Below are 18481 nucleotides of genomic sequence, written 5' to 3' on the forward strand. Positions count from 1 at the left end.
TATTATTATTATTATGGGTGTGGCGCTTTCTGGGTCATGTGGGCAGCAAGACTAAACTGCTACTGGAGCATGGAGGACCATGACGAGGGCCAGAGCACCATTGACCTTCCCGGCGCAGCAGTTCCTATTTATCTGCTCTCACTGGTATGCTTTCGAACTGCTAGGTTGGCAGAAGCTGGGACAGAGCAACAGGAACACACTCTGTTGCGCGGATTTGAACCGCCGACCTTCTGATCAGCAAGCCCAAGAGGCTCAGTAGTTTAGACCACAGGGCCACCCGTGTCCCACAATGCTACGTTCTAACACGACTTCTAAGTCCAGTGTTGGGATGCCCCTGAACACCACCTGCTGGGATCAGCACAGGCCCCCCTTGCAGGCTCCCCAGAGACGTCTGGCTGGCCACGAGAGAACAGGGAGCTGCACCAGACGGGCCTTGGGTCTTGCTCAGCTGCCGGGCTCTTCCGGTGCAGGCCCCTCCCACCAACCCAACTTGAGAGACTGGTGTGAAAGAGGAGGGCTCCTGGGGGCAGTGTTCATCCTTTGAGGCTGTGGTTCTAACCTGGATCTGGGCTCCAGCCTTGAAACGGATGCCAGTGCCAACCAATGCCAGTCCCCCTTCCACAAAGCACTTGATTTCCCCCATGGGCCTGTGTTTACTCCGCAGCAGGCGATGCTTCTTACTAGATAGCTTTGGAACAAGAGCAGCAGACCACTCTCTGCCGGGCCTGCCGACGAGGCGAGGGCTCCTCTGTCTTTCCCAAGAGATGTGGTGGGGATGCGAACGAGGGCAGGTGCCCCTGGCAGCACTGTGACGGCTCCTGCAGGGGACCATTTCATCTCACCCCCTTCTGATCCCCACACACTTCTAATGCGTGCTAAAAAGCAAAGTTAGTCACGCAATAGCCCTCGAACCGCAGCTGGGCATCTCGCGGGCCTTCGGTGTGGCCCTGGCGGGTGCCCAAATGAGCCCCTGCCCACGTGTGGTGCAACTGTGGCGGGGAAGGTGGTGTCTCCTCGTCGCCTTCCTCCCCATCAGGATCCCGACCCCGGACAGAAAAGGCGCCCGAGCTCTCACTCGGCGAATGCTTTAGAGCGGGCCCTCAAAAGGGCTGCTGGATTTATTCCTGTCCCGATTGGCAGATTTCCTGGAAAGCCCTTCCTAACATCCCGCGCTTTCCTTTCTTTTTAATGAGCCCTGTCCTTGCGTCCCACCGGGCGAGGATTAGGGGGACATCAATCGGGGGGTCCACAGGCGCCCCCTCTCGCCCGCCCCGGCGGGCAGAGTGTGGCCTCTGAGCACGCACAGAGTGTAGCCGGCTCAAAGCAGCCCAGCGGGCGAGCCACGTGATCTGGATGTCTTCCCCGCAATCATGTGACGGGCAGCTTCTCACGTGACTCAGTTCTGGGCTCCTGCCTCGAGGGAGAGGCTGCGCTGCGATGGGGCTGCTGCACTGCCGGTACCGGGGCGCGGGGGGGGGGAAGGGGGGGAGAAGGGGGAAGCCCCCCCCCGGCAGACGCTTCCCGCTCCGCTGCCTGACACCCCCTCCCGTTTCTCCCGTGCAGGTGCCTCCTGCTGGCGCTGCTCCAGCTGCCCGCCTTGCTCCGCTTGGACGCCGCCGCCGCCGCCGCCTTCGGGTGGGCTCCGGAGCCGGACCAGCTTTTCCAGTAAGCGGCGGCAGCGGGGCCGGGCGGCGGGGAAGAGGCGGTGGCGGGGCCGGGCCGCCTCTCGCCGCGGTGGGCTGCTTTGCTAGCGCGGCCCCGGCCAGGTCTGGGGCGGAGGGCGCCGTCGGGGCAGCAGGACGAGCGCGGCGAGCGACGGGCGCTCGGGCCCCTCGGGGCTCGCTGGCCGCCCGTCTCCCGCGAAGGAGGCGTCTCCCAGCCGGGGCTCGATCGAGGGAGGCCGACCGCGGAGTTGGGCAGCCGCGGACCCAAGCGCCCGTCGGCCCGGAGGAGGTTGGGGTCCGGCTGGCAGGAAGGACCCGCCCCCAGATGGGTGGGCTATCAATACTAATGTTATTATTATTAGGGGGTGGGTCTGGTTGGGGGACGGAAGCCCCCTTTGGCCTTGCCGGCTGAGCTTGCCGGATCCCCATCGGTCTCCTTTTCTGTGAAACGGGTGCAGGGTGTTAATTCCCGGTTCCTCTGGGGGAAAAGCTAGATTTGGCTGGCGCTGCCAGACTTGGGCACTGCTCGTGCCTCCGCTGCCCACACACCGCTCTCTGCTAGCTTGGTGCCCCCTGTGACAGCCGTGTCTCTTTCCCAGGATCCCGGAGGGATGGAGCTGTCTGGGTCGAGTGGCTGCCTCGGAGGCGCTGAGCCTGACCTTCGCCCTCCGGCAGCAGAATGTGGGGCGCCTGGAGGAGCTGGTGCAGCGAGTCTCCTCTCCAGCCTCTCCAGAGTATGGTAATGCCCCCCCTTCTCTCTCTGCCCCCTGCTTCTGCCCCTCTGCTGGGGCTTCCCTGATCTCTCAGTACCGCCAGGAGAGCGGCCTCCTTGTGGCTCAGGTGCCGTTTCACGTGTCCTTGGCGGACTGCACAGGGTTATCCTTACAGCACTGTTCTAAGGTAGGCACATCCTGTTCCTGGGCTCCCTTGCAGCACTTTGGGGGCCGAGGCTGGCAGCCCCTCGCAGTGCAGCCCTCGGAATGTCTCCCAGGCAGTGAGTCCTACTGAGCGCAGCGGGACATGGTCCTGTGTGCAAGGATTGCAGCCGCAAGGAGTTTGTGGCCCTGGGGACTTCCGGCTCAGCTTCTCTTGCACAATCTTTGGCGCTCTGGTGGCTCCCTGGGAGGAGCAGCTCGTAGGGGTTGTGGGAGGAAGGCAGGCAGGCAGGCAGATTTCCTCTTCCCAACTCCAAGGCCGTCTTCACACCACAGGACCATCTTGGTGGTTTTCCTGTGTCCTGAGGGAACTCTCTTTCCTGAGAGGGGGGAGTTGGCTGGCCTAGGAGTCCCTAGCAGAGCTCTCAGCCCCCTTCCTATGCTGCTGCTGCTGCTCCCAGGGGTCTCAGGGGAAGCCTGTCAGTCAAGGGGGACCAGAAGTGGCACCTTCAACAGGAAGCGGGCAGACTGAGCAGCCGCTGGCAACCAGCGTTGCAAGATTGTGCTCTTGCTTGGCTGCCCAGCTCCCCTGACAGTCGGTGGGGGGGTGGAGGGAGACCCCCGGGACCCTCTGAGGTAGGTGGGCCACCAGAAGTCTCCTTCCCTCCCTCCACGCTCCCCTTTGTCTCACAGGCCGGTTCCTGTCTCTGGCGGAGGTGCAGGCCCTGGTCGCCCCCTCCTCGCAGACGCTGAATGCCGTTCGCAAGTGGCTGGAGGCTCATGGGGTCTGGGACTGCGCAGAGGTGGGCACCAAGGACTTCTTGCAGTGCCAGGTGCCAGCCGGGTGAGTTGGGACGTGGGGGCGCTTGAGGCAAGGGGAGGGCACAGAAGGCACCCTGAGCTCCCCCCACAGCTGACCCTGACCCGAGGCTTCTCCATGCAGCACGGCAGAGCAGCTCCTCCCGGGGGCACAGTTCCAGCGCTACGTCAACGGGGAGCGAAGCGTCGTGAGGTCCCCCTTTGCCTACACCTTAGCAGAGGAGCTGGCAGAGCACCTGGATTTTGGTACGGAAGCCTTGGGGAAACAGAGAGCGGCAGCAGGGGACACTCTGTCCCTCGTGTGCATAAGCCCAGACTGCCAGGGAACGTCTGGGGGGGGGAGGGGGAGTGTCTAGCCCTGGAAATAGGCAAATATCTTCCCACCATAGGAGTGGGGGAGCTGATCTTATCTTTACCCTGCCAAGAAGTGGGTGGTGATGAAGGGAGGGTGGGCCTGACTGAGCAGATCTCCCCCCCCCCCTGCCGCCCCTAGTTAGCCTTGAGCCTTGGGCTGAGCAAAGTCTGCTTTAGGTGCCCCAGGATAACTGCATCCTCTGCTTATTCTCCTCCTCCTCCCAATTCTCAGTGGGGGGTCTTCACCGCTTCCCTGCCGCAAGGAAGGCAGTGAGCAGGGCCTGGACTGCCGGGAAAGCGCTGCTCTCCACCTTCCACCTGGGGGTGACGCCGGCTGTGATCCGCCAGCGGTACAACCTGACTGACAAGGACGTGGGCAGCTACCGCAACAACAGCCAGGCCTGTGCCCAGGTAACTGGGGCGCGCCCCCCCCCCGGCAGCCTCTCCCTTCCCTCAGTGTCCTCAGGGGAGCGGCACCTGGCAATGGGGTGTGCTGGGTCTGGGTGCCCCACGCCTGCCTCTTCTCCTTCCCCTCCAGTTCCTGGAGCAGTACTTCCACCCAGCGGACCTGGCGGAGTTCATGGGTCTCTTTGGGAAGAGCTTCCCTCACCATCTGCGCGTGGACCAGGTGGTCGGCCACCAGGGCTGGGGCAAGGCCGGCCTGGAAGCCAGCTTGGACGTGGAGTACATCATGAGCTCCGGGGCCAACATCTCCACCTGGGTCTTCAGCAACGGTGGTACTGACCAGCACGCTTGGCTCCCCCTCTTCCTTAGCCCCCCAAGGGGAAGGGCTCCAGCCTCTCTCCTGCCTCTCCCAGGGGAAGTGGGGTGGGGCGGGAACCCCTGTGATGTGGCTGCCTGGCTGCTTTCTCTGCTCCACCCTCATCCTGGGACCAGTCAGGGCCGAGTGCTCTATTGGAAGAGGCTGGGAGGCTGGCGGGCTCTGCACCCTTTCACCCATTCCAGGATGAGGCAGACGTTTTGGAGGCAGGAGGGGGTCTCTGGGGCTGGCTTGCCCCCCCCCCCACCTCTCCCTGTTTCCCGTGCAAGGCCAGCCCCCCATGGGCCCTGCTGACATTCCTTCTCCCCTCCCCCCCCCCCCAGGGAGGCACGAGAGCCAGGAGCCTTTCCTGCAGTGGCTGCTTGTGCTCAGCAACATGTCTGCCCTGCCCTGGGTGCACACGGTCAGCTACGGCGACGACGAGGACAGCCTGTCCCGGGCGTACATGGAGCGGGTCAATGTGGAGTTCATGAAGGCAGCCGCGCGAGGCATGAGCATCCTCTTTGCCTCAGGTAGGTGGAGGCAGGCAGCCTTTGGTTCCCCGCCCTCGAAACACAAAACTGTCTCTGACGGCACTTTGGCCTCCATGTTCCTCCTGCTCTGCCACTGTGAGGGGCAGGGCCTTCTTGGTTGTGGCACCTGCCTTTGAAATTCGCTCCAAGAAGGGAGATGCATCTGACTATCTCTTTGTTGGCTGGGTGAACATCTCCTCCAGGCAGAAGAACTTCTCAGTGGCGTGTCTGCCTGCCTCGTATTGTGGGAGGAAGGCAGAGGCAAGATTTATGTTGACTTGGGACATTTTATTGTCCTCCTTGGCAAGCTTGTGGTGTTAGGCTGTGATTTATATTGTGTGTTAAGGCGCTTTCAGAGTTTCTTATTTTAATACATAGTATAGCTTAAACATCCCTTAATGTTGTGTTACAGGCTGCTTTGGTACATTTACTATAAAATGTATTAATCTGAAGTATTTGTACCTCACTGGTTAATTTCAAAAACAATTGCAAGGCAGTTTCCCAAACGTATAACTAAAAACATCAAATATAGAATCAATGGTATAGAATAAAGCAGTAATGGCAATAAAATAATGTAGCAGCAATAAAATTCAGGTTGCTGTCAATTGGAAGCCCAGGCCGCTAAAGCAGTTTCGGTGGTGTGCCTGAAAGGGGAGAGGCAGGGTGAGGCCAGGATGTTTGGGGAGGGAGGGAAGGGGGCTTGCAAGTGCCGTGACCAACTGGCCAGGTCTTTGGCTGCCCTTTCCCTGCAGGTGACTCTGGAGCAGGTTGTCGGTCAGTCCACGGAGGGAAGCACACCTTCCGGCCCAGCTTCCCAGCCTCCAGGTGAGAGGAGAGGAAGGCGCCGCGAGGGGCAGGTGGGCTGGTGAAGGGGGTCCTTGACCCAGATCCACTCCCAGAGGCCTGGCCCTTCCGCATCCCCCAGAGGTTTATGCAGACCTGCTCTTGCCTTCTCTGAAACCAGGGCAGTGAGCCACTTGCGTATTTTCCAAAATGCAGGCATTCTGTAGCAGATACTAAATCTCAAATCTGCAGCCTTACTGGGTGTGGCTTGGCAGGGCAGCCCTCCTCCTGCTACCTGCCCTTTGACGGAAGCAGAATCTTCCTGGGGAGGGGGCTGTGTTCTGCCACCCTCAGCCACACTGGGAGCTGCTGGAGGGCTGCCTGTGTCTTGCCAGTCCTCCTGGGGGGCTGGGACCCCCTGGTCTGTCGGTGCCTTTGTGACGCCTTGCCTTGCTGTGCCCACAGCCCATACGTGACCACAGTGGGGGGGACGTCGTTCCAGCACCCCTTCCTGGTCGGCGCTGAGGTCACGGACTCCATCAGCGGGGGAGGCTTCAGCAATGTCTTCCCGATGCCAAAGTACCAGGTGAGTCCCATGCCGCTCACAAGGTGCCATCTGGCACAGTCATGTACCTGTTGACCCATCATGGCAGATTTCAGCCTGCAGCTCCTGGGCCCTTTGGGGTTTCCCATGATCCACTATGGAACTCCTTGCCACAAAAGCCTTCTTTAAAATTGTGAACATTTGCATAAATGGCTTTTACTGTGGTGAAGTGATGAATTTTGAAGCGCAGGAGCTCACCCTGAAGGGCTGCCAAGCCCCCCCCCCCCCGAGAGTCCAGAAATGAAAGATCCTCCCAGGCAGGTGGGACTTGGGATCCCTCGCCAGGACCCGTCTCAGCTCTGCCTCCTTCCTCTTCTCGTCTCTCCCTCAACAGACAACAGCTGTGAAGCGGTTCCTGAGCACAAGCTCCAAGCTGCCACCTTCCAGCTACTACAACAAGACGGGCAGAGCCTACCCAGACCTGGCCGCGCTCTCCGACAACTACTGGGTGGTGTCCAACCGCATCCCCATGCCCTGGGTCTCCGGCACCTCGGTGAGGCTGCTGCCTGCAGGCCCTTGAGCGTTGCCCGCCTGGTGCCCGCTCCTGGGCAGGGCCGTCTGCGGGTGCTGGGCCTCACTCTGCCTCTTCTCCCCGACAGGCCTCGACTCCGGTGGTGGGGGGCATCATAGCTCTGATCAACGACCGGCGCCTCCAGCGAGGGCAGCCCCCCCTGGGCTTCCTCAACCCTGCCCTCTACCGGCTCCAGGAGAAGGGGAACAGCACTGCCCTCTATGACGTGAGTGGGGGAAGGGGCTGGGGCCGCATCCTGCTGAAGCAGCTTGTTCCTTGGCTTTGCCAGCAGTGTGTGGGGTGTGTGCACGCAACACAGCAGCATTTTGCTTCCGCATGGGGCTGCTCTGCCTGACGACACGCTCTTCCGCTCTCCCCCTCCCAGGTGACCACGGGCTGCCACTACTCGTGTCTCGATGAAACTGTGCAGGGCCAAGGATTCTGCGCGGCTCCTTCCTGGGATCCCGTCACCGGCTGGGGGACGCCAAACTACCCTGAGCTCCTGTCTGCCCTGCTGGGCTAGGCGGCCACATCGCACTTGGAGACATCCATGGCACTTGGCCACTCAGCAGCCGGGGAGTTGAGAGGGCTTGCTTGGTGTCCAGCAGCCAAGATCTGCTCAGGGGGAGGAGTGTGTGGGTTGGGAATCTCAGGCTGCAAGATGGAGGCAGGGGGCATTTCAGAGGGCCTCCCCCCGCCTCCATTGCAGGACCAAAAGTGTGCATTCGCCTAACAGCAAAGACAGTGGAAGCAGAAATATGCAAACATTCATCTCTGTAAATCTATAGTGGCACGTCGGGAGGAGAAGGTGCAACTAAAAGCTCACAGTCTAAATTGTGTTTTGCGTGTGAAATACCTTGGCGTGGAAAGGGTTGTGGGGTCTCTTCGCAAATGTGAGAACTGTGCATCTACAGCATCACAAGAGCATTACTGGCGAATCAGGTAGGGGGAGGGGTCACAGGGTGTGCCTTTCTGCACTTAAAGGTGTGATGTACCCCCCTCCTCATACTCTCAGGATGAAGTCCTGCCTCTAGGAAACTTAGCTCCATAGCCAAATGCTCTTGATCAGTTCTTCACAAGCTCCAACCGGAAACTACCTCATTGGAGTGAAGATGGGGGTTGCCCTCCCTCTGTTGGCGCTGTGTCTCCCGGACCCACTCATGGGGGCCCCACAAGATGCAGTGCCAGCTCAGTCCCTCTCCTCTGCCACAACTGCTCCCTAAGCAGAAGGCCTTGCTTGGGTCCTGGCCCCGATCCTGTCCCACCTGCAGGAACCGCTTTGCCAGCACTACTTGGGCACCATTTGCAGGTTGGGGGATTTTTGGGCGGAGGGAGCCCAGTTCAATGCCTCCATTGCCCGGGAAATCTTTGCCAGGCAGCCCCCCCCCCATTATTTCCCTCCTGCTCCAAGGTCAATGGAGGCAGCACTTCTTCCCCCATTCCCACCCCCTAATTTGCACTAGAGCATTTAATGTGGAAATACGGATATTCTTCCTCCAATAATGGATTTATCTATTCAGCTTTGATAATTCTAAATACAATTACTTAGGGTTGTGATTTCTTTTAAAAACAACAGATTTGTGGTGTCTCAGGTTCATGGGTGTGAATGCAAAAGGAGAGCAATAAATAAAGACTTTGGAGACTTTGGGCTGCCCTGTGGTGTACTGATTTCTGGGTTCGGTTGGGTGCGTCTCTCAAACTCAGCCTCGCCTTCCCTGACTGGCAGCAGCGGCCCGCCCAGGCCCACCTGCAGATGCTGCCGGAGGGGACGGAACCCGGAAGGGGGGTCGGGACCCCGTCCGTCCTTCCCCATGTTGCTCGAGTCCCGCCCCGTGAAAAGCAGCAGCAGCAGCGCAGGCGCGCCCCCGGCTCAGCCCAAAGGGCCCCGTCCGCCCACGCCGGATGCCCTCGCCCGGGCGGCCATCCCGGCCAGCGGCCCCGACCGAGAGCCCGCTCCTCTTCCTCCGGGGATTGGCCCACTCCGCCCGGGACGGCTGCCGGGCGCCGCCGCTGCTGCTACCTCTCCCGTGGCCGGGAGTTCCGCAGCCCAACTCGGCCCCGCCCCGGAGAGGAGAGCGGAAGTGGCGTCTGCGCGGAGGCCGTAGAAAGATCGGTCCGGAAAAGGAAGCGGCGGCCGCCGCTCAGGACCCGCCCCTCCACTTCCGGGACCTTCTTCCCCTCCCTCTCGGCGCCTGCGCAGAAGCTGCTGGAAGCGACGCTGCTGCCCGGGACTCCATGAGCGCCATCGGGGGAAGCGGAGGCGGCGGCGGCGGAGGAGGCGGCGGCGGCTTGGAGCCCGACCTCAGCCCGGCCGTCCCCGTCCCCCTCCCCGCCGCCGGGGGAGACAGCGCCAAGGGCAGCCCGGGGCTCGTGGCGGCCGTGGCCGGAGCCGGAGGGGCCGGTGAGAGGGGGGGGAGGGGAAGGTGGGGAGGGGCAATGCAGGGGGAGGGGAGGAGCAGTGGGGGGTGGGGGAGGGACAGTGGGGGGAGATGGAGGGCAGTGGGAGGGTGAAGGTGGGGGAGGGGCAGTGGGGGTGGGGAGGGACAGTGGGGGGAGATGGAGGGCAGTGGGGGGCGGGGCGGGTGGGGGAGGGGCAGTGGGGGGAGGGGCGCCTCCCTCCCTTCGCCCAGGGTCCCTCTCTAAATCCCCCTCCCTCCCCGCAGGTGCCTCCTCCTCCTCTTCTTCCTCCTCCTCCTCTTCCTCCTCCTCTTCCTCCTCGTCCTCACTGCTGGCGCATCCCGCGGAGGCAGCGCCCTCGGTGCCCAACGGGATCTTCGCGCCGCCCGGAGCGGCCGCCAACGGGGACTCGAAGCCTCCTGTCCTCGCCGCCGCCTCGTCCTCCTCGGCCTCCGCCGCCCCGGCCTCCTCTCCCGCCTCCAGCGCCCCGCTGGTCGACTTCCTGCTGCAGCTGGAGGATTACACGCCCACGGTGAGGCCCCCTTCCCCGCCCGGCCCCCGGCAGCCTCGCCGGCCCCTGGTGGCATCATCTCCCTCTTGAACCGCCCTCCTCCTGCTTCCCTTCCAGATCCCCGATGCCGTCACGGGCTACTACCTGAACCGCGCTGGCTTCGAAGCTTCCGATCCGCGCATGTAAGTGGAGCCGTGGGGGGAGAGACCACGTCCCCAGGACAGATAGACTGCCCCTTCCTCTAGGGGCCCCGTGTGGCTCTTAGGGACCCACCCTGGGGCTCACCCACACCTCCCCTCATCCCTCCTCTGATCTCCCCCTCTTCCAGCATCCGCCTGATCTCCTTGGCCGCCCAGAAGTTCATCTCCGACATTGCCAACGACGCTCTGCAGCACTGCAAGATGAAGGGGACGGCCTCTGGCAGCTCCCGAAACAAGAGCAAGGTGAGGTCCCCCGAATGCCCCCCTCACAGGGGGCCCCTCCCGCAACTCTCCCTTGATGCCCAGCTGACGCTCCTCCCTCTCCCCTCCCCCACTGCAGGACAAGAAGTACACCCTCACCATGGAGGACCTTGCGCCCGCGCTCTCCGAGTACGGCATCAACGTCAAGAAGCCCCACTACTTCACTTAGCTGCCTTCCCCAACCCCCCGGATCCGCTCTTGGACTGCTTCTCCATCCTCTTGGCTGCTGTACCATTAAAGTTCTCCCTTTCTGGAGCTCCCTGCCTGTCGCTCCTTCTGCATCGGAGGAGGAGGGGAGCAGCTCTGATAAAAGATGGGGGGAGGGCGTGTATTTGAAGCAAAGATGTCCCAGGACACCTGGGGGGATAAGGAAGAGGTCTTTGGGTAGCACCCAAGGAAGTTCATCCAGCATTTCCTGTGGTGCAGGTGGAAGGTAAAGGCAAAGACAGTGATATTTAATAGAATCTTAGAGTTGGAAGGGACCCCAAGGGTCATCTAGTCCAACCCAGCCGCAGTGCAAGAGTCTCAAGAGACTCCAACTAAACATTCGAAAAAACTTTCTGACCTTATTATTTATACTCTGCCCATCTGGCTGGGCTTCCCCAGCCACTCTGGGCAGCTTCCAACAAAATACTAAAATACAGTAATTCATCAAACATTAAAAACTTCCCTAAACAGGGCTGCTTTCAGATGTCTTCTAAAAGTCTGGTAGTTGTTGTTCTCTTTGAGATGGCCCTTGGGATCCCTTCCAGCTCGTAGGAGTCTATGATTCCTGAGAGTCTTCACTTCTCCAGGGTCAGCATACCTAACAGTTCATCTTAGTTGCCCTCTGCACATGCGAATGGGAATGGCCTGGGCAGGGCCTCCCTCCCCTGTCTTGTTGGCACTTGGGCAGCGATGTTCCTGGACAGCGAAGCTCGTCCCGCATTGCCTGTGATGTGTGGGGAAGCCAAGGTCAGCGAGGCTTCTGAAGGCCACTTGCAGGAAGCCACACCAGGGAGATGGGCTCTGGTGCCTGGGTGCTGCTTGCTTGTTCCCGGTGGGGAAATCTGGCTGGCCACCAAGAGAACAGGTTGCTGGACTTGGTGGACCCGCTTGGCCCTGATCCAGGAGCAAAACAGCTAGGAGTTGCAGGGAGGAGGTGGGTGCTCCAGGGTCAGGGGCTCAGTTGCTCCAGCTGCTGCAGCTTTTCTCTTTGGTTACTTGTGCTGTGCTGGGGAAACCAGAGGTAACTAGCTTCTTGAAGGTCAACCTCCTCCCCCCACCAAGTCTGGATTTGCTGTAGTCATCTTCCAGTGCCCCACAGGTTTTGAACCATTCTCTTGGAGAAGGGGGACTTTGGGGCAGGGGGGTGGCAGTGGTACCTTGGGCAGCAGGTGTGACTCCTACCTTTCTATGGTAGGCGACAGTCCAGGCCCTCCAAAACTCACACACAAAGTCCCTCTCTGTCCAGTCAAGCACGGTCACAGTTGACAGTTTTTTCCACTAGGCAAAAACACTTCAGGAGGGCATGGAGCTGTGCAAAACAGCCCCCGCCCCCTGCATGCAGCCAAGCGGCTCTGCGTGACTCAGCAGCTGCCTCAGAGCCTCCCCTGTCCTGTGACCACGGCCACCAACCACGCAGTAACTCAAGCGCTGCAACATGGCGATGGGCGTTGCAGCTCACAGAGGGTGGCCTCAGTTGATGCCAGTGAGAACACTCCCCGGCCGCACCCATGGCATCTGTTCTGCTTTCTTTCTCCCATTCCAAGGGGTCGTTTGGTTTTCTCCTTCCGTCTCTCCACCGAGAAGGTGTGTGGAGGCGATTACTCGTGGAGCAGGGAAACTTACTCTGCAAGGAAAACCACAAGCATGCTGCTGGCTCCGGCGAGAGGCCTATCTCACCCACCACAGCTGGGGAGCCCAGAGGCTCGTTGCCTCTGGTGCTGGAGCAGCTGCAGAGCTGCTAGGAGCAGCGGCCTGATCCTGCTCAAAGCACCCACAGGAGAAAGGCTGCTGCCCGCTGAGCCTTTCGGCTGCCACTGCCTGTCCTTTTCCCAGCTCTGCACTTCCCTTTCTGGGCTGTGTCTGAAAGAGGGTTGTGGCCCATATTTGCCATGGCATTAGGAGACTGAAAAGAGGCCGGTTTCAGTCAAGGGCAACAGAAGATCAGCCAGAGTGTGGCACCTGATGGGAGTTGAACCCCAATACAGCCACCTCCCCACAGTAGATTGTTGGAAATGGGCCAGGCTCCCGGGTGAGAGGGCAGCAATGGCAGGAGGGGCTGGGGCAACCGTCCTCTTCGGCCGAGGCCCACCAGGGAAGCTGGGGCAGCCCGTTGTGTCCCCCTCCCCCCACAAAGGCTGCAGTGACCACGGTCTCCTTTAATAACTCTTTATTTTGAGCCCTCTGGCTTTGGCTGGGGCCTGCATAGAAAAGATAAAAACCGTGCAGCGCAGAGGCAGGCGGTGGGCTCCGAGTGCGAGGCACCTTGCTGATGCCGCTGAGGGGACGGGGTGCTAGGCACTGTGGAAGCAGCGCAGCATTGCTGGGGGAGCTTAATAGGCCAGGGCAGCTTACAGCAGGGACCCCCCCCCAAATAGAGCTGCCCCGAAAGGGGAGGGGGGCAAGGCGGTGGCTCCTTCTGTACCGTTTTGTTTCAAGAGCAAGGACGTGGCGCTTCCTGTCATCAGCGCCTCCCCAAGGCACTTGTGGGCAGGCTGGAGGGGGGGCTGCAGAGCACATCCCCCTCCCCTCACTTCTCCTGCATCTTCTCAAGGATGGGGACGATCATGTCAAATTTGGGGCGCTTGGCTGGGTCCTCGTTCATGCAGATCTTCATCAGCTTGCAGATGTGGGGGGAGATGCCTGGGGGGATGGTGGGCCGCAGCCCCTCCAGGGCAACCTGGGAGGAGGAGGAGGAGGAAGAAGAACCTCAGATGGGGCCCCCAGGGTCGCCTAGTCCAACCCGGCCAAGGTGGGGGGGGGTCCTGCCCTCCTGCCCCCTCCTCACCTTCATGCCAATCTCCATGTTGGAGAGGTCAGCAAAGGGCACTTCCCGCGTCACCAGCTCCCACAGCAGCACGGCAAAGCTCCACATGTCGGCCGAGCGGCGGTTGATCTCCTCTGCCTTCTTCTGCAGAGCTGCGGGAGCAAAGAGGGGCTGCAGAAACGCAGTGGCTGGAAGGGGGCGCTGAAGGGGGACCCCTCCCCAGCAGGGCAGCTGCTCTGCCTGCACTCGGCCCCCCAAGCAAGCCCAGGGGGGTCACCAGCCCCAACTGCTGCTGACCAGAGGAGGGCAGCGGGGCAAAGTGGTCAGAGGCACTCGCAGGAACGCCTCCCCCCCCCCCCAGGGAGTGCTTTTCAGTTTGAGGCATTCTTCTGCATTAAGCAATAAAGAAATATAATGAAACTAAGGACAAGAGCCAGAAAAGAGGACAGGTTCGGGGGGGGGGGAGATCTGTGGAACAGCTCTTAGTGCAGTGACTGCTCTGCCCTCCACAGTCGCGGGGGGGGGGGGGGGAGCCTGGCTCTGGCGCTTGGATCCTGTTTGTGAGCTCCCATTAGGGGCACCTGCTCGGCCAGTTGGCGCACCCCCCTTGGCCCGATCCAGCAGGCTCGTCTGTGGATCTGAGCGGAGGGCAGGGCGCCACTCACCTTCCGGCGCCACCCAGGCTGGCGCATACATCCTGCCAGGGCACTGGAAGGAGAACTTGACGTCTGCCATGCTGATCCGGGCCGTCATGTCCTCATCGATCTGTGGGGGGAGGGAGGACACAACGGGGAGCTCAGCCTCCTAGAGACCCCACCCGCCCACTGAACCCCAGAAAGGCCCCCCCCCACGCACCATGATGCTGCGGCTGTTGAGATAGTGGCGCGGGATGAGGGGCTCCAGGGTGTGCAGGAAGGCCATTCCCCGGGCCACGTCCAGAGCAAACTTCACGGCCTGCGTCTGGTCCACCACAAAGTCTGCAGGGGGAGAGAGAGCAGGGGGGGCAAATATGGGGGGGGGAGCCTGCCTCTGCTGGGGTCAGCACTTGCTCCTGAGCGCTGTCTGGAAGTGTGGGAAGGGCTTCCAAGGGCTGCCTGTGATTCAGGCTGCCCAAGCCAGGGGGCCACGGGGCAAGAATGGCATGAGACTCTTGGACAGGGGCCCCTCAGGCCCCCCAACCCCTTCTGGCTCTGGCCATCAACGCACTTTAGGCCTGGAAAGACATACAGGCAGCCAGAAAGCGCTCTGTTCCCTCCCGAGAGCTACAGAGAGAGCAAGCGATTCCTGCGTTGTCCGGGGGTGGGCTAGATCCCTGGGATCCCCAGCAAGGCCCCTGGGTGCCCCCTTGGAAGCAGGGCGGGTAGGGGAAGGGAGACTCACTGGTGCCTTCGTGGAGCACGTTGTAGAGGGAGCCGTAGGGCATCCAGTGGGTGAGGGTGATGGGGTGCGGAGCAGGAGGAGACTGGCAGGCGCCCAGGACCGGCAGCACGTTGGGGTGGGAGAAGATCCTGCGAGGGGAAAGGAGGCGACTGGAGGAAGCAGCCCACCCACCCACCGCCTGCGCTCACGTGGGCAGGCAGGGGCTGCCCCACAGGACCCCCCACCCACCCACCTGAGCTTGGGGTACTCCTCATTGAAGTCGCGGCTCTTGCGGGTCGTCCAGTCTCGGGGCTTCAGCACTTTGATGACGATGCCGTTTCCCTGCCAGCGCCCTTCCCAGAGCTGTGGAGAAGCTGGAAGGTCAGAGGGGAATGGGGCGAAGGGGTCGGGGGGGGGGGAGAAGGGGAAAGGAGCGGCCCCCACCTCTCCAGACTGGTTCTCGTTGAGCTTGTGTCCCAGGGTCAGCTGCCGGAAGTCGATGCCAGCCAGCTTGTTCAAAGTCCCGTTGCCTAAAAGAGGAGACCATCAGCCAGGCACAGCGTGCAGAAGGAACCGCCCAACCCACTGGGCGAGGAGAGCCCCTCTGCCCCCCCCCCCGGCTCCCAGGTCTCCCCCTTCCTGCAGGGCTCTTACGAGGTCTCGTCCGTGTTGTGCCCTTCCAGAAGGTGTCCTTGAAGGGGATGCGCGTGAGGCTCTGGCCCAACTTCTCTGCTCGCTCTGGAGGGGGCGGGGAGAGAAAACAGGGGTGTTGTGCAGGTGGAAAGGGGGTGGAAAGAGCCCCCCCCAGCTCCTGGAGCTGAAAAGGCAGGGCCGGGAAGCAGGAGGGCGTGCAGAGGAAGGGTGGCAGGAACCAGCAGGGGAACCCCAAGGGAAGAAGGCTCAGAGCCCTCCGTGGGGTGAGACGTGAGGAGTGGTCAGAGGCAGGAGACTGGGAAGAGGAGGTAACAGGGTTTAGTCAGCCGGGATCCAGAATCCGAGGCAGAAGGAGGGCGGCCAAGAGGCAGAGATCAGGCCGGCTGGAGAAGAAGCCAGGTCATGGATTGCACATAAGGCACTCGGGGAGATGTCTTGGCTGAACAAGTGTGTTCAAACGCTCTAAGCAAATGAACACATGTAGTCTGACCCCAAACAAAGGGGGGAAGCAGCTGAAGGCAGCCGCTGAGCAGGGAGGGGCTTAAGGAGGCAGAGTGGGCCGGAGCCGTGCTCACCTTTCAGGGAGTCCCGCAGGGGTGCCTTGGCCTTGTCCAGGGGTGTCTCCCCATATTTGTTGCAGATGCTGACGAGAGCCCCGCTGACCACCAGGTCCTGAAGGACGGAGGAAGGAAGGAAGGAAGGAGACCGTCTTCCCACAGCAGTCCTTCATGCCCAGCCCCCCCCCCCCCCAACGGGGCACCAGGTCTTCCAGCAGCCCCACTCCCCACAGGTCACCCCTGCCCTCCTATTAGGGGGCTTTCATTTAGCTTTAAATTGTGTGAATTGGGGTATATGAATTTGCTTGAACAGAGCGTGAATGTTGCCACCGCGGCAGGAAGAGACCCGGCCGCCCCACGTGCCTCACCTCAGCCACCTGCTCCTGGGCCCAAAAGCAGGCGTAGTGGAGGGGGGTGTTCCCGTGCTCGTTCACCGCGTTGATGTCGGCCTTGAACTGGATCAGCTGAGCAGGGCAAGAAGACAGAGGGTGGGCTGGGGAAGGAAATCCCACTCCAAAAGAGCCCCACAAAGGGAAATGCGCCAGATGCCCACCCTCTTCCCTCTCCCTGCAGGGGGCGCCCTGAGACCCAGAGGAGGGTGTGGGGAAGCAGGGTGGGGACCGGGAGCCTTGGGCAGCCCCCTCCCTGTGGGGTCCCCCTACCTTCTGGACAATGTCCCGGTGGCCGTGGCTGGCAGCCAGGTGCAGCGGAGTGTCGTCCCCCCGGTTCATGACGTTGATGCGCGCCCCTCGCATGACCAGCATGTCCACCACGCTGGAGCGGCCCTCGCGGCAGGCCCAGTGCAGGGGACTGAAGCCGTGGTCATCGCTGCAGGGAGGGAGAGGGGCCCTGCTCAGTGCCCAGGGCCGGAGAGGGGCCAGCCTGGCCAGGGGGCAGAGCTCCAGGGGTCCCGGGGCACCTGGTCAGGGCTGGGAGGCCGGAGCAGCCTGGGAGAGTCTGGGAGCGCAGGAATCCCTCCTCCCTCCCTGAGCTCACTCTTCTTGAGCCAAGCGCAGGAGAAGAGGAAGACCAGGCCTTAAAAGGAGATCTGAGCCAGGAAGACGGGGCAGCCCCAGGCCCCAGCCGGGACAGCAGCAGCGAGGGGCCAAGCAGATGGGGGCAGCCCAGGGGAGAAAAGCAAGCACTGGCCCGGAAATCGAAGGGTCGAGTCCGGCCCCTGCAAGGCAGGAATCTCAGCTAAAGCATCCTTGACAGACAGCTGCCCAACCTCAACTTTAAAACCTCCGAGGAAGAAGCATCTGCTTCCCCTGTAGAACAGATCAGAAGGGGGTCCTGGCTGGCATCACAGACCCCACCCACCCATCCTTCCTGCCACCCCCAAATCCCTTCAAGCCTTGGGGACCAGACTTCGGGGGTGGGGGTGGCTGCTTCAGAGGACGAGGAACAAGTTCAGGACCAGAGGAAAATGAAGCCCCCCATTTGCCTGACCCTGGACTCCCTGGAGGGATTTGGGGGTCGTTGCACAGCCCCCAGCTTCAAGCCGCCTGCCCCCAGGGAAGGAGGCTGGCTCCTTGGGCAAGGGGCTTCTCCCGCCCCCCACCCCAGGGCTCCTCCACAGCAAGGCTGAAATGAGGGGGGAATCTGGGCAGCCTCCCTCGCTGCCCTCCTCCCCTCAGGGCTGGGCTGGTGCTTCTGGACTCCCGCCACCTGCTCTGCCATCCAGGCTCCCCCCCCCCCAGCTCCGGCAACAGAATTCCTGCCGGCGTGTTTCGGAGCTGCGGTCATTTCCTGTCCTTTCCAGCCAAGGGGACGAAATGCAGGACGAAGGCGGCGCGGGGGGCGGACAGGGGGTCTGGGGTGCTCCCTCCCTCCCTCCCTCCCGCTCCCCACTCACCCCTGGTTGAGGTCGTTCTCCGTGTTGTCCAGCCAGAGGCGCACGGCCACGGCGTTGCCCTCCCGGCACTGGGTGAAGATGTCGTCCATGGTCCCTCCTGCCAAAGGAGGGCGGGGAGGGTCAGCCCGCGGTCGGAGCCGCGATGAGCCCCTCGCCCCGCAACCCGCCTGACCCCGGCTGGTCGGGCGTCCCGGGCAGCTGCACCCCACCCGACCCGAGTAACGGTCCCCAGGAGTCCCGATTCAGGGCGGGTCCCGGCGGGAAGAGGGCGATAGGCAGCCGCCCCGACATCCTGCTCTGGGGCCGAGAATCTGGGCTCTAGGTCCGGGCAGGAGCCCCCGACGCCGCCCTTCCTCGGAGCGGGGCAGGGCGCGATGCGGCGCCGCCCGACAACTGAGCCCCCCAGGGTCCCGGGGCAAGAGAGCGGGAGCGGCCGCCCCGAGGAGGAAGCCGCCCTCCCGGGCCCCGTCGGGCAAGGGCAGCGACGGACGGGCGTGGCCGGGGCTGCTGCGAGGCTGCGGCCGGGCTGCCCCACCCCGACCCCGGGCAATCCCCGTCTCGCCGTCCCCTTTACCGTGCCCGATCGCGGCGGCGGCTCCGTGTGTGGCGCGTCCCGTCGGCTCGGCTCCTCCCCGCCGCTCCCTCGGGCGGCTCCCGCCGGAGACCGCCCCCTCCCGGCCTCCGCTCCCCTCCGACGGCCCCGCCGCTCCCGCCCCGCCCGCAGCAGAGGCTCCGCAGCAGCGGCCAGGGCGCCACCAGGCGGCGCTGCAGGGCCGGGCGTCCCGCCTCCGTCCCAGGCAGGCCCCTTGGCCG

General features: G+C 62.4%; 3 protein-coding genes and 1 long non-coding RNA gene across 4 annotated transcripts; 2 read left to right on the forward strand and 2 right to left on the reverse strand.

Annotated features, from left to right (window-relative positions):
• The first annotated feature begins 1371 nt into the window (after window positions 1-1371).
• TPP1 (tripeptidyl peptidase 1) lies at window positions 1372-8548 on the forward strand. The gene is made up of 13 exons (XM_083436540.1): window positions 1372-1457; window positions 1564-1665; window positions 2264-2403; window positions 3233-3383; window positions 3483-3604; window positions 3945-4123; window positions 4251-4449; window positions 4817-5005; window positions 5758-5830; window positions 6254-6374; window positions 6727-6885; window positions 6992-7129; window positions 7289-8548. The coding sequence occupies exons 1-13, from the start codon at window positions 1438-1440 to the stop codon at window positions 7424-7426; spliced, it is 1731 nt and encodes a 576-aa protein (XP_083292666.1). The 5' UTR covers window positions 1372-1437; the 3' UTR covers window positions 7427-8548.
• A 544-nt stretch (window positions 8549-9092) lies between these two features.
• Window positions 9093-10527, forward strand: TAF10 (TATA-box binding protein associated factor 10). Its single transcript, XM_083436881.1, has 5 exons — window positions 9093-9304; window positions 9567-9832; window positions 9929-9993; window positions 10140-10254; window positions 10352-10527. Exons 1-5 carry the CDS (start codon window positions 9139-9141, stop codon window positions 10439-10441), a joined length of 702 nt encoding a protein of 233 aa, XP_083293007.1. The 5' UTR covers window positions 9093-9138; the 3' UTR covers window positions 10442-10527.
• Window positions 10528-10829: 302 nt separating this feature from the next.
• LOC310675893 lies at window positions 10830-12249 on the reverse strand. Its single transcript, XR_014510290.1, has 2 exons — window positions 11662-12249; window positions 10830-11203 (listed from the first exon to the last, which is right to left on the reverse strand). It is a non-coding gene; the product is annotated as an uncharacterized lncRNA (long non-coding RNA).
• Window positions 12250-12631: 382 nt separating this feature from the next.
• On the reverse strand, window positions 12632-18383 carry ILK (integrin linked kinase). Its single transcript, XM_083436615.1, has 13 exons — window positions 18243-18383; window positions 17669-17765; window positions 16476-16641; window positions 16182-16277; window positions 15832-15928; window positions 15257-15340; window positions 15047-15132; window positions 14856-14965; window positions 14624-14751; window positions 14099-14220; window positions 13909-14008; window positions 13265-13395; window positions 12632-13156 (listed from the first exon to the last, which is right to left on the reverse strand). Exons 2-13 carry the CDS (start codon window positions 17755-17757, stop codon window positions 13007-13009), a joined length of 1359 nt encoding a protein of 452 aa, XP_083292741.1. The 5' UTR covers window positions 17758-17765; window positions 18243-18383; the 3' UTR covers window positions 12632-13006.
• Window positions 18384-18481: the final 98 nt, after the last annotated feature.

This window comes from Podarcis tiliguerta (assembly GCF_965153285.1).
Source record: "Podarcis tiliguerta genome assembly, chromosome: 4".
NCBI lineage: Eukaryota > Metazoa > Chordata > Lepidosauria > Squamata > Lacertidae > Podarcis > Podarcis tiliguerta.

Coding starts and splice junctions, on each gene's coding strand:
- TPP1 (XM_083436540.1), top strand. CDS start 1,438: ATGGGGCTGCTGCACTGCCG. Junction 3,605..3,944: donor GGCAGAGCACCTGGATTTTG/GTACGGAAGCCT, acceptor CCCAATTCTCAG/TGGGGGGTCTTCACCGCTTC. Junction 6,886..6,991: donor CCTGGGTCTCCGGCACCTCG/GTGAGGCTGCTG, acceptor TCTCCCCGACAG/GCCTCGACTCCGGTGGTGGG.
- TAF10 (XM_083436881.1), top strand. CDS start 9,139: ATGAGCGCCATCGGGGGAAGCGGAGGCGGCGGCGGCGGAGGAGGCGGC. Junction 9,994..10,139: donor GAAGCTTCCGATCCGCGCAT/GTAAGTGGAGCC, acceptor CCCCTCTTCCAG/CATCCGCCTGATCTCCTTGG. Junction 10,255..10,351: donor GCTCCCGAAACAAGAGCAAG/GTGAGGTCCCCC, acceptor CCCCCACTGCAG/GACAAGAAGTACACCCTCAC.
- ILK (XM_083436615.1), bottom strand. CDS start 17,757: ATGGACGACATCTTCACCCAGTGCCGGGAGGGCAACGCCGTGGCCGTG. Junction 16,278..16,475: donor ACCGGGACATTGTCCAGAAG/GTAGGGGGACCC, acceptor TGCCCTGCTCAG/CTGATCCAGTTCAAGGCCGA. Junction 15,929..16,181: donor CCCAGGAGCAGGTGGCTGAG/GTGAGGCACGTG, acceptor TCCGTCCTTCAG/GACCTGGTGGTCAGCGGGGC.